The sequence below is a fragment of the Chlorocebus sabaeus genome, chromosome 21, assembly GCF_047675955.1.
Source record: "Chlorocebus sabaeus isolate Y175 chromosome 21, mChlSab1.0.hap1, whole genome shotgun sequence".
Lineage (NCBI taxonomy): Eukaryota > Metazoa > Chordata > Mammalia > Primates > Cercopithecidae > Chlorocebus > Chlorocebus sabaeus.
In genome coordinates, this window is record NC_132924.1 from 89,762,650 (window position 1) to 89,776,474 (window position 13,825).

The 13,825-nt window shown below is 34.5% G+C and overlaps 1 protein-coding gene across 1 annotated transcript in view; it reads left to right on the forward strand.

Moving 5' to 3' along the window:
• CAPZA2 (capping actin protein of muscle Z-line subunit alpha 2) overlaps positions 1-13,414 on the forward strand; it is a 55,516-nt gene extending 42,102 nt beyond the window's left edge. The window contains exons 6-10 of the mRNA XM_007982680.3: positions 1,055-1,134; positions 5,055-5,133; positions 6,889-6,960; positions 10,552-10,614; positions 11,883-13,414. Coding sequence (XP_007980871.1) covers positions 1,055-1,134; positions 5,055-5,133; positions 6,889-6,960; positions 10,552-10,614; positions 11,883-12,023 — 435 coding nt within the window. The 3' untranslated portion in view covers positions 12,024-13,414. The remainder of the gene's footprint in view (positions 1-1,054; positions 1,135-5,054; positions 5,134-6,888; positions 6,961-10,551; positions 10,615-11,882) is intronic.
• Positions 13,415-13,825: the final 411 nt, after the last annotated feature.

Below are 13,825 nucleotides of genomic sequence, written 5' to 3' on the forward strand. Positions count from 1 at the left end.
GGTAGTAGGAATACATTTCTTTTTTAAAAATTTTATAATATTGTTTGTACCCTGACAGGCTTTTTTAGCACCCCCAGTTTGTGCTTCAGTGACCTTTTCCATTGTCAAAGTGATCTTTTGAAATGCAAATCAGGTTATCAAAATTCCCTGCTTGAAATCTTTCAGAGGTTTCCCATTGCACTTAGAGTCCAGGCTTTTGAAGGTGGCTTGAAGGCCCTGTGGATGGCGTGGCCTCTGCTTACCCCACCAACCTAACTCTACCATATATCCCAGTTTATACCTGCTTTCTCAATGTAATTACTAATATCATCAGTAGCATACCCCATTTCTTTCTTGGAAGTTTCCTGGTTAGGACAAAAATTCATGTGCTCTGCTTAAGTATCTAGCTCTCTAATTATTTGAGAAATATTGCAACATAACTTCAAATATCTATTACTTGAATTATAACTTGTTCATCAGAATTATTTTAGAGGAATAATGAGAGTAAGGGAGTAGAGTCCTCATTTGTTCTAGAGGATTGAAAGGCACAAATTATTACTTTTAAAGCAGTAGGCAAGACGTGAAATAACATTGTGATATATCACAGACATTCTCTTAACAACCTTTCTCACTTATAAGTAAGTTAATTTATTCCAGTACTTTTAAATGACTAGAGAAGCAGCAGCCCCTAAGATTGTGAAGTGAACAAAGGTGATAACCATAAGCTAGGTCCAGTTTTCACTTGCATGGAAAAAGCTAGATTAGCATCTGTATGTTTAAAATAAATTATCTACTTATGAAAGTAGATTATCTAGAATGTTCATGAATATTTCAGAGTACAATTAATTTTAATAAATTTTATTTAATGTCCCCTTTTGTGGTCCACTAATAATTTGATTAGGCATAAATATTTGAGAACATGTTTTTCTAGCTACTATATTGGAATGATGGCCTACTTTGTATTTTATGTGTTCTTGTCAAAGTACTGTGCAATTTGCAGTATTTTATAGATTTTTAAAGTTGGACATTCCGTGACCCTAAATTTATTCTTATGCTTATTTTCTTTGCCAATAAGGTGTATGGCAAAAAAATAGATGGACAGCAAACCATTATTGCATGCATAGAAAGCCATCAGTTCCAAGCAAAAAACTTTTGGTAAGTTAAAATCTTGGGTATTGGGGAGTTTTGGCATTGTTTTAAGTCTTTGTAGTTCTCGCTTTAGTGATTTGGGCAACACCTTGTTTGTTTATGATTAAGAACAATCTAGACATGATACAAAATTTTAGCCCTTTGATATAAGGAAGGTAAATTTGCTCAACAGCTTAATCATTAAAGGTAGTGGTAAATCCATCGACATTCAGTGAAAAGAGAATGGGACTAGCAAACAGCATCCTGAGGGAGCATGTGTGCCTGCAAGAACACCAGTTGGCAATCCATATGCTCATTCTGTGAAGGGGCTGTTCCTGAATGAAACTAATGTGGAGGAGAACAGAGGTAATTATAAAGCAAAAAATGATGCTGCTTTTGTGAACTTTGTGGCTCTGAAGTAGAGGATTGCTTTGTACTTGGTTAGCCAATGTGAGGAAGTAATGACATGTTTTATACAATGAGGCAGATTACAATCATGCCTGGTAATTTTGTGTACAGATCATTCCATTATTCCTTAGAAACATCAAGCCCTCAGGAGCACTGATTGACCCTACTGATCTTGGACCTTTGACAAGTTGTTGGTCCTTTTTATTCTTAGACAAGACTATTTCTGAGCACCTGTTATAAAATTCTGAGATTCTTTAAGACCTTACAAGTCCATAATTGAATGGAATCTTTACACTTCTCCCTGTTTTACATGCTGAGGTCACCAGAATAAGTATGGTCATATTTACCTTTTAGTATATTAGGCTTTGACTCACTAGCCAAGTTGGTTGGTGGTGCTATTAAAGGTAAAGTAACAGGTAACCCCTTTGGGCCAGTTGGGTTCATGGCCCAAGGTTGCTCCGCTATTTAGCCATCTCAGAAATAAATGCAAGATTGCAAGGTTAACCAAGAATATTTGCAGGAATGCAGATCCATCATCACTGAAGGAAAACCAATGCCATAAGTAAACATATGCCTTAATGACTAGTTCCCTAAAGGTTCTGGCATATAGAGTTACTTTTATGGACTTAATGTAAGTGTAGTTTCTCTATGTTGGGTCTAAAATCTTGTAGCATTAACCTACTGGAATCCTGAAGCAATCAATATTTATAAAATTATTACTAATTGATGTTATTTATGCCAGGAAATACATAATAAAATCAATCTGGTTGAGATGGAACTACTATTAGAAGAAAATTCTTTTTACTAAGGTTTTCTTTATAATACATTGGAGATGTTATAATAAGTTTACTAATTCATTTTAAAATCTAATTCCTTTCAGCTTTAACATATATAAAATGAAGAAAATGTCTGTCCTTGAGTTTTATTTTCTTTTTAGAGACAGAGTCTTGGTGTGTTGCCCAGGCTGGCCTCAAATTCCTGGGCTCAAGTGATCCTCCTGCCTCAGCCTGTCAAGTAGCTGGAACTACAGGTTCACACCATGCCCGACTTGTCATTGAGTTTTCTATTCTCACTATTTCACTTTACAAGGGTAATTTTTCCTAAACCATCACTATGAGTATTGTATCACTTAAGTTAATGGCTTTCACTTTCTGGAAAAAAAATGTATTTTATATGCTTTGATATGGTTTTTCCAAAGTGATAATATCATGGCACAATAGTCTCAGTAAAATCTAAATAGTTAATACAAAGAACTATACTTCAAGCCAGGCATCTATAATCCCAGCACTTTTGGAGACCAAAGCAGGAGGATGGCCAGAGGCCAGCAGTTCAAGAAACCTGGGCAACATAGTACAACCCCATCTCTAGAAAAAAAAAAATTAGCCAGGCGTGGTGGTGCATGCCTGTAGTCCTAGCTACTTGGGAGGCTGAGGCAAGAGGATATCTTGAGCCCAAGAGTTCAAGCCTGAGTGAGCATTAATCACGCCACAGCACTTCAGTCTGGGTGACAAAGCAAGACCCTGTCTCTAGAAGAAAAAAAAAAAAAAAGAAATATACTTCAGTTCATCTAAAATATAGGTAGAGTAAAAATCAGAAGCAGCTAGTCTTAGATGTTTCTTAGGTTTCAGTAGATACCTTCTCTTCTTAGTCTTTACCATTTCTCCAGGGTCTAGCAGTATTAGGGGCTTAATGTAAATATTTGTTGAGTGAATACATACTTTTAATTAAAGAGTTAATGTAAGAGAGGGGCAGGATAGAATTAAAGGCTAGGACATATTGGCCATTTACTCCACTAATGAAAGAGTTCTATCTACTCAGTGTCATTTACTGTTACTGTAGTAATTAATGCCTTTGGAAGAATCTTTTAAAATAGTTCTCAAATTGGTAATACTACTTGGTTTGGAATTTTTTGTGTGTGCTTTTAATAATCAATGGTTATATAAATGTATATTGTCCTAGTCAGTATTGTATATGCTAAGGACTCACTAGTTGACTTGGCACTAATACCTCAATAAAAGGAATATTTCTTTTGGAATCATGAAACAAAAGTTATTTTTTCAACCTCAGTAAAAGGAATACTTATTTTGGAATCATGAAACAAAAGTTATTTTTCCAACCAAACTTCTTTGAAAAATCTTGAATGAGTCACTCAAATCAAGACATGTTTTAATTATCTGTTATTCTGTAGAACATATACATTGTTCTAATAATTTTCAAATATTCAGTGTAACTGTAAGTATGAGAATACAGGTTGAATATCTCTTATCCAAAATGTTTGGGACCAGAAGTCTTTTGGATTTCAAATTTTTAAATATTTACATCATACTTATCAATTTAACATCCCTAATTCAAAAATTCAAAATTCAAAATGCTCCATTAATCGTTTCCTTTGAGCATCGTGTCAGTGCTCAAAAAGTTGCAGATTTTGAAGCATTTCAGATTTTTGAATTAGGTTGTACTATCATTCTATAGACTTTATGATTGGGTAGACTGCATGAATATTGAACCCAGAAATCATTGTCTAGCAAAAGCCAGTATAGTGATTCATTACCCTGTGACTATTATATACTGTTCAAAAAAGCTAACATATCAGAATTTCCTTAGCTTGCAAAGAGCAACAGAGACAAAAAGAAAAGTTACCATGAAAAGTTTGTCAGCAAAATAGAATATCAGAAGCTATACTACTCATCCAGAATTTTGTTAAAAAAGAAAGATAAAATTCACTGGTAGACAAAAAGTAATAACATACTTTGTAACATAAGTTTGTAATAACATAAGTTTGTAATTTCTCAGTTTCAAACCATGAGTATGTATTTGTATACCAAAAATCATTTCAGGAGCAGAGAAATGCCTTTTATATGGTGACTTTAAACATAAAATTGGAATATTTTTAAAAACCTCATGTTAATAACTATAGCCCTTTATTTCCAGTTATCAAAACCTCCTTAGGAGTGTTGTATAACATTTACTAGCCATTCTTTTTAAATTATATGGTACTTTGTATCATTCAGTAGATGTTAAACTACACTGAGTGTATTTATAAAATCCCCTGATACTCTAAACATTTATTCCATTTATTTTGGAAATATAAGTGATACAATTGAAGAAGTAGCTTAAAATTTTTCTCCACAGTAGCTTATGACTTAGTTTTGTATTGGTTTTTGTTTTGTTTTGTTTTTTAAGGCTAGTCAAGTAGAGGCGGAACAAAGAAACCTGTAACTGATAGTGATCAATTAGTGGCAAACAGCACTGCACACACACCAGCATGAATTGTATTTTAAGCCTTAGCTTTAGAATTCTGGCATTAAATCCATTATGTAAGTTCTTTCTTATCAGTAGGGTGAAGGTTAAATTAAATATATATCATAACTGGACTTAACCTTTTGATTCTTTTTGACTGTTTCGGTGATTAAAAATTTAATGTCCAGTGTTCATCCCCCACACACTCTCATACTGTAGCATGAAATATAATCTGAAACTTAAAATTGATTCAAATTATTTTCCCTACCTTATTTACAGCTGCTGTTTTTATTTTTAAGGAATGGTCGTTGGAGGTCAGAATGGAAGTTTACAATCACTCCTTCAACCACTCAGGTGGTTGGCATCTTGAAAATTCAGGTATGAAATAAAAATAATTTGTTTACTGATCTTTAAGAAGATTCTGAACAGAGAAACGACTAATTCCTAAGTTCACATTTTCATAGTACATTTTACATAGTTCTTTTTCAGGTCTTTGTTTTGGGGTAATGGGAAAAACAATAGTGCTGTTTTAAATATTTTAAATAACCTGGCAGTTCATTCCCTAGTCGTCAAAAATCTGCAAGGATAGCTAACAGATTATAAAACACAGCTAAAATTAGATGCTGCCATTTGGTCTGCTCTTCAGATACAATTTGTTCATCTTCTGAGTTTGAGTTGTGTACTTCTCTCCTCTGAATTGGGTGGAGTGTGGCGAAGTATAATATTAATATATGCATGTGTGTAGTTGTATAACTATATTATATGCATGTATTAACATGTGTATGTATTGGCCGGGCATGGTGGCTCATGCCTGTAATCCCAACACTTTGGGAGGCCAAGGCAGGCGGATCACAAGGTCAGGAGATCAAGACCATCCTGGCTAACACAGTGAAACCCCACCTCTACTAAAAATACAAAAAATTAGCCAGGTGTAGTGACATGTGCCTGTAATCCCAGCTACTTGGGAGGCTGAGGCAGGAGAATTGCTTGAATCTGGGAGGCAGAGGTTGCAGTGAGCCGAGATTGTGCCACTGCACTCCAGCCTGGGCAACAGGGTGAGACTCCATCTCAAAAAAAAAAAAAGCATACATGATTGTTGGAAGATTTAGTTAATATGGCTAAAAGGGTTAGAACAGAGACAGATACCGAGTACTCGATGAATGGTAGTCATTAATGTCAGCATTATTATTCCTTCACTTAGGCCTCAGTGGCGCTTACCTGGATAATTACAGCAATTTCTAAAATAGTGCGTCTTGTAGGACCAAAGCTTATTGAGAGCAAGGATTGTCTGGTTTACAGTACAGTCTTCAGCATTTAGCATATGATTGTTATTTTGTTGAATTGCTGGACTCTCTGGCATTCACACTGCCATCAAAAAGATAATTTTTTAAATTTAAATGTGGATATGTTACTTGTAAGACCATTTAGTGGTACACTCTTATCTACCAGATAGTCCAGACATATTTGCATGACATACAAGGCCCAGAGTTGACTGCTTTGCTACCTGCATATATTTCTCCAGCTATTGTTCTCCCCAACTTCATATACCTCTAGTCCTCTCTGAAATATGCTGAAGTCCTTTTTTAACCCTCAGAAAGAATCTGGAGTATTGTTAACATACTTTATACATACCTTTACCATGTTGTGCTGAAATATGAGATCAGGGACTGTGTCTTTCTAAAAGCCTATTATACCCTCAGAACCTTACATAGTAGCAGTATATTTATTGCACTCGCTCAATCTTTGTTGAGTAAATTCATGTCTGAGTTTGGGGAATTAAGTGGTTGGTGGAAATACACAAAAGAGGAGCAGGGTTGGGAGGGAATATTGTGAGCTCAGATTTGGACATCTTGGTTTTAGGTACCAGTAGAATAAATGATTGTGAGGCAAAAATGTCCAGCAGTCAGGTCAATAGAAGGCTTGCCTGAATAACTACAGGGATGTCTCTAACTAGTCTCCTCACTCGGCTGAGGGAAGGGAGAGTCTTGCTGGAGTTCACAGGTTCTGGAGCTCAGCAGAGAAGTCTAGACTAGAGCTGAAATATGTGGTCCATCTGCATTGATATGCTTGTTGAAGCAATGAGGATCTTGATGATTCCTGTAATGTGGTTTCTGTGATTTCTTTTTCTAATAGGTTCATTATTATGAAGATGGTAATGTTCAGCTAGTGAGTCATAAAGATATACAAGATTCCCTAACAGTGTCTGTAAGTAATTAATTCCACAATAAAATTTAACCTAATATTTCTTTAAAAGCAGAACAGTTTTGGAATGAACATTTTAATATTTCTGCTTCAGATTGAAGTGTTTTCTGATAGATTAAAGATAAGTAATTGCAAACCTGTACCTAACTTTTTTGCAGCTTTATTGAGATATAGTTTGTATACCATTCAGTTCACTCATTTAAAGTATAAGCTTCAAATTTTTTTTTGTATATTACTAAAGGGTTGGACAGCAGTCACCACAATCTAATTTCAGAACATTTTCGTGCTCCTTAAAAGAAACCCTGTACCATTAGCAATCATTCTCCATTCTACCCAGCCCTTCCCCCAGAACCCTCCCAGCCCTAGGCAGTGGCTAATCTACTTTCTGGCTCTGTGGATTTGCTTGTGCTGGACATTTTATATAAATGTAATCATAATATATAGTCTTTTATGACTGGCTTTTTTCATTTAACATGTTCAACATTCATCCTTTTGGAGCATGTATTAGTACTTTTTTCCTTTTTATTGCCAAATAATACTCTGTTGTGTGGACATACCGCATTTTATCAATTCTTCAGTTAATGGACATTTCTGTTTTCTACTTTTGGTGCTGTGAACATTTGTGTACTATTTTTTGTGTAGATATTTTAATTTCTTTTTGGTATAGACATAGGAGTGGAATTGCTGGGTCATTTGGAACTATGTTTAACCTTTTGAAGAACTGCCAGACTGTTTTCCATTTTATAGTTTCACCAGCAGTGTATAAGAGTTTCAATTTTTCTGTATCTTTTTCCAAAATATATCCTTTTGATGATAACCATCCTAGTCAGTTTGAAGTAGTATCTTATTGTGGTTTTTATTTACATTTTCTTGATGCTTATGATTTTGAGCATCTTTTCATGTGCTTGTGATCATTTGTATATCTTTTGGGGGGAAATACCTATTCAGATCCTTTGCTCATTTCCTAATTGATTATTCACATTTGTATTATTGAGTTGTAATTGTTCATATATTCTGGATATAAGTCTAGTGTATCACATACATGATTTCAGATATTTTCATCCTTTTGTGTGTTGTCTTTTCACTTTCTTGATGATATTGTTTGCAAAACAGAAGATTTTGGTTTTGATTTTTTTCTTTTGTCATTTGAGATTTGAAATATTAATAGAAACCATTGCCTACCCAAGGTCATGAAGATCTACTCCAGTGTTTTCTTCTAAAAGTGTTATATAGTTTTAGCTCTTACATTTAGGTCTATGATCTTCTACCTAACTTTTAAACTGTATTGTATCTTTTCATTGTGTGGCTATTTGGATCATGGTTTAATGAAGTTTTTTTTTTTAAGTTCATCTTTCAAATTTAAGAGTTTTTGAACTTGGTTTTATTTCTCCACAGAATTCTTTCACACATTCTTTCCCTTGCATATACAACTGTTTCCTTGTTGATTTTTTTTTCTTTTTTTTTGAGACCAGACCTGGCTCTGTCACCCAGGCTAGCATGATCTCAGCTCACTGCAACTTGTGCCTCCAGGGCTCAGTCCATTCTCCCATCTGAGCCTCCTGAGTAGCTGGGACTACAGGCACGTGCCACTACACTCAGCTATTTTTTTTTTTTTTCCCGGTAGAGATGGGGTTCCACCATGTTGCCCAGCTAGTCTTGAACTCCTGGACTCATGCAGTTTACCCACCTTGGCCTCCAAAAGTTTGGCTTTTGGTTTTCTTGCCCCATCGATATTGACAGTATAACATTAACAGTAACATTTTCTCATTTGTTTGTGTCATATACCTAAAAGTGTCTGTGTATTATAAATATCCACTGCTTATATACAATTTACAAATATTAAAGAAAACTTTATTTTTAACTCAAGAAAGCATTTAACTTTAAGAAACATGTATAAATGTATTAAGCCAGATGCTACCTAAGAAGCTATATATTTACATATACATATATTTTTATATATATATATGTGTGTGTGTGTGTGTGTGTGTGTGTATTTTTTTGAGACAAGGTGTCACTCTGTTGCCCAGGCTGTAGTGCAGTGGTGTGAATACAGCTCACTGCAGCCTCGACATCCTGGGCTCAAGCGATCCTCCTGCCTCAGGTTCTCTAGTAGCTGGGACTACAGGCATGTGCCACCATGCCCAGCTAATTTATTTTTTATAGAGATGGGGTCTCACCATATTGCCCAGGCTGGTCTCAAACCCTGGCCACAAGCAACCCTTCTGCCTTGGCCTCCCAAAGTGCTGGGATTACAGGCATGAGCCACCACACCCAGCCCCTGAAGCTATCTTTTAAAACACTTTTTATTAGCATTTAGGTGATTTCTGCTCTGATCTAATTGGTACTGTTCTTGCAAAATTTGCCAGTGAAAAAAACTTACTAATATCTGATTTTCCATAAGATGTTCTACTCCATATAGTTATATATCATATGTAGTTAGTACATTCAATATTATTCACATAACAAGGGTATGGTGCCATCTTGTTTGGGGGAGTTTGACATTGAGCAACGATGCCTCCTGTCTGGGTGCGGTGGCTCATGTCTGTTATCCTATCACTTTGGGAAGCTGAGGTCAGTGGATCACTTGAGGTCAGGAGTGTGAGACCAGCCTGGCCAATATGGCAAAACCTCGTCTCTACTAAAAATACAAAAACCCCATCTCTACTGAAGATAACAAAAATTAGACGGGTATGGTGGCACATGCCTATAGTCCCAGCTATTTGGGTGGCTGAGGCACGAAAATTGCTTGAACCTGGGAGGTGGAGATTATAGTGAGCCGAGATCACACCCCTGCACTCCAGCCTGTGCTACAGGCTGAGACCCTGTCTCAAAAAAAAAGAAAAAAAAACCAGATACTTCCTAAGAGAAATTTGTCCACAAAATTACGGAGTGTGGGGTTTTGAGAGATGGTCATAGTAATTAAACTTGACTAATATGCCAGCTTGAGCTCCTTTTTTCTAGGAATGACCATTTTTACTCTATCTTAGGTTTTCATTGTTTTATATTTTTACACCATAAAATAAAGTATAAGGTATTAAAGAATTTTACATTAACACTGTATTTTTTAAATCCAGATTCTGTTAACTTTACTATTAGGAAAAAGCAAACAAACCCATCTATTGGCATGTTAAAAAAAATTTCCAGAAAAATACATTCTTCCTGATTAGTGATTTTTTTTTTTTTTTTTTTTTGGTATCACTGTTCTGTTACATAATGTTCAGTAAATATTTAACAATATTTAGATAAAGAGTCATCAATTAGAAATCTTTACCAAACTTGTTACGCATAAAGGTTGTCTATTGGAATGCATGTCCAGTGTTTAAAATTGAACTTTTCATCAATGTGTATATCATTGAGAGTTCACTTTCCTTAGCCAGCTAAACATTGACACCAGCTTATTCTGTAGACTTTTAAAATAATTTTACCTATTTCCCCCTTAGACTTAGAATAATTGATCTTACAATATTTGTTCTTTGTCATAATTTCCTTCTGTGTTATTTATTGTAACATTACATTAACCATACATATATTTTAAAGTAATAGTGGTTTAGTTTTAAATTACAATTTTTATTTTATTTTATTTTTTTAATTCAGAATGAAGTGCAAACAGCAAAAGAATTTATAAAGATTGTAGAAGCTGCAGAAAATGAATACCAGGTATGATTTTTTAAATATTATATAAGCTACATTCACGTATGAATTAATGACACTGAAATTTGAATTTCATTCAAAGGCTGAATTTTTCCATTGCATCAGTTAAAGTCTTTTTGTTGTGTGTCTACTTTTAACACAAGGGCAGACTTATTAATGTGTAGGCAAAAAGAGTGGCAAGTAAATTGAATTCCATTAATATTTTGTATTTTAAAAATACTAAGACTAGGCCGAACACGGTGGCTCATGCCTGTAATCCCAACACTTTGCGATGTTGAGGCAGGTGGATCACGAGGTCAAGAGATCAAGACCATCCTGGCCAACATGGTGAAACCCCGTCTCTATACAAAAATCAGCTGAGCGTGGTGGCATGTGCTTGTAGTGGCGGGTTCTACTTGGGAGGCTGAGGCAGGAGAATCTCTGGAACCTGGGAGGCAGAGGTTGCAGTGAGCCGAGATTGTGCCATTGCACTCTAGCCTGGCAACAGAGCGAGACTCCGTCTCAAAAAAAAAAAAAGACTAGGTTTTAGCCAACTGTAATTTCTGAGTGCAGATTGAGTATCGCTGATCTGAGTTGCGTGAGACCAAAAGTGTTTTAGATTTCAGATTTTTTTTGGATTTTGGAATATTTATTATATATTTACCACTCAAGCTTCCGTAATCTGAAAATTAGAAATCTGCATCAGTGCTCCAGTGAGCATTGCCTTTGAGCGTCATGTTGATGCTCAAAAAGTTTCAAGTTTTGAAAACTTCGGATTTTTCAGTTAGGGGTGCTCAATCTGAATCAGTCAAAATATGCCAGACTTTTTAAGTGGCTATTTTTTTTCTGGTTGGAAATTTTAATTCAGGCTGTGTCTTACCATTTGGATTATATGCAATTTGCTTAGATCACATTTCATTTTGTGCTTTACTTTTTATGTTATTTATCAGCTTCTAAACTACACTCTTGAATTTAAGCATTTAATTTGTGAATTGGACAAGTTTCTACTCCTTAAAAATAATAATCCATAAATTGTTCTGACATACTAAAATAAATTCAAAACGAGGACACAAATATTACATCTAATTTATAATTTTCATTGTTTAATTATTCAAAATTATTATAGGCTTTTTCTTCTAGCTGCCCTAACAAAATGTTGGGATTTTTTTATTTGACTGTTTAAAAACAGTGAAATGGGCTGCTTAAATAAAATGTATTCTGAAAACATCTATATGCTTTATAAATTGTTCTGTTCTTTTGCTTTACTTTAAATTTCTAACTATTGTTTTTCATAGACTGCCATCAGTGAGAATTATCAGACAATGTCGGACACTACTTTCAAAGCCTTACGTCGACAGTTGCCAGTTACACGCACTAAGATTGATTGGAACAAGATCCTTAGCTACAAGATTGGCAAAGAGATGCAGAATGCATAAGATGAACATTGCATGACCGGATCATTTAGTGTCTTTGCGTTAAAAAATTATTGCAAAAGTATTCTGAACTGTCAAGCTGCCCAGTCAGATGGGCTGTTGCCATTTAAATTCACTGTAATTAATTAGTTTGATTAGAGCACAAAGCTTAGCTAATCAACCATTATTTTTCATTTTGTTTGTTCTAAGAGGATTGAAAATCAGTTTAGTTTAAATGTCTTTCTGTTAGGCCTTTCTTTCTTAACAATGAAGAAGAGATGATTCTTCTAGTTTATGGTTAAAAGTTTTTGAAGTGTCTCAAAAATATTTTACTAACTGTAACCCTAAAATTGTTGTCTTTTGGTTTATGAAATGGGTAATTTTTGATATTTCCCCAGTTCTTTTTAATGGGGTCAATAATGGACATTCTAGTTTAAGGTGGTTGATGGATTTAGCCATATATGCTGCTAAAGAAATTGTCTACCTTTTCTTCCTCACCTGTTCCATTTATGTAAGGTTGAGATTAGAGGGAAAGCATTTTCTATATCAATTGTGTTTAAACCTTTCAAGAAGGTTATTTAGCTAGCTTAGTGTTGAACTAAATTTTTTTTAAACAAGGCGAGGTCTAATGCTGTTTTGAGATCTGAAATTAAATGAAAATACTTATTTCAGAAATGCATTTAATGCTTTTTTTCTTGTGACAGTTACGCAAATCAGCTTGAATTCCATATGTCCCTGAGTTATTTTTATCATAAAGCCACAAATGTATTATAACAAGGCAAATTGTAATATATATAATCCTTAACTCATAACCATGTCTCGGTTTATTTTTTTTTTCTTGGATTGAAAAGTACTGAAATTCAATGTGACATTAAAATGCAAATTTTCCTATTTATTTGAGTAGAAAATCACTTACCAGTGAGCATATATATTTTAAAATACTTTCTTTGGATATTGTAATTCTTAACTGGTTGTAAATTAGAAAAGCTGGGATTACATATGGTGTGTGGTTACAGTCTAAATTTTTTCATCCTCCTGTGCATCATAAGCATGTTTGTAATATTTTAAAAAATAGTTCTACTGATGCTACAGGAATTTCAAGCCTGTGGCGAATGTTAGTATTTACCATAGGGAGTGAAGTGGAGTTATGGTTTCATTCAATAGAGTATTGCTTATTATACTTGAGTGGAATCCTTTCCTCACATGCTCCTACAGACGTCTGGGCCTGGAAATTTTTTTTTTTTATTTTTATTTTTATTTTTTAGAAAAACACCACTTTTATTATGTACAATAAAATATTTCATTAGCTTGAATTGTATAGATTTTTAAAAATTCAATGAAAGCATGTTGTTTAATTTCTTTTTAAAATCACTGTTGGGCTTTGAAAGCATTGAGAATATAATATGAAAATATGACATTTTGGCTAAATCATCTTTTCTTTTAGTTTTAAAACACAAGTTTTGACACATTGGGATTCCTAAAGAAAATGAATTGGTAACGTTAATTATCTGTTCCTTTTTTAAATATATATATTTGAAAGTTTGATGATGGTGAACTAAATACTAGATCTAATTGACAAACTTAGTTCTATCAGGCCATCATGAGTTTCTGTCCCATGAAAGTCATCAGTTTCCTGTCTCTGTTCTAGTCTGGAATGCATTACTGAAAATATATGCAACTGTTTGTAAGGTGATTTGCTTGTGAGATGGAAGATTTATCAAAAATAATTTAGAACAGTCTGAAATAATGATTGCACAGAATAGACTAGTCTTTTATTGTGTAAGAATGGCAGCCGGGCGTGGTGGCTCACGCCTGTAATCCAAGCA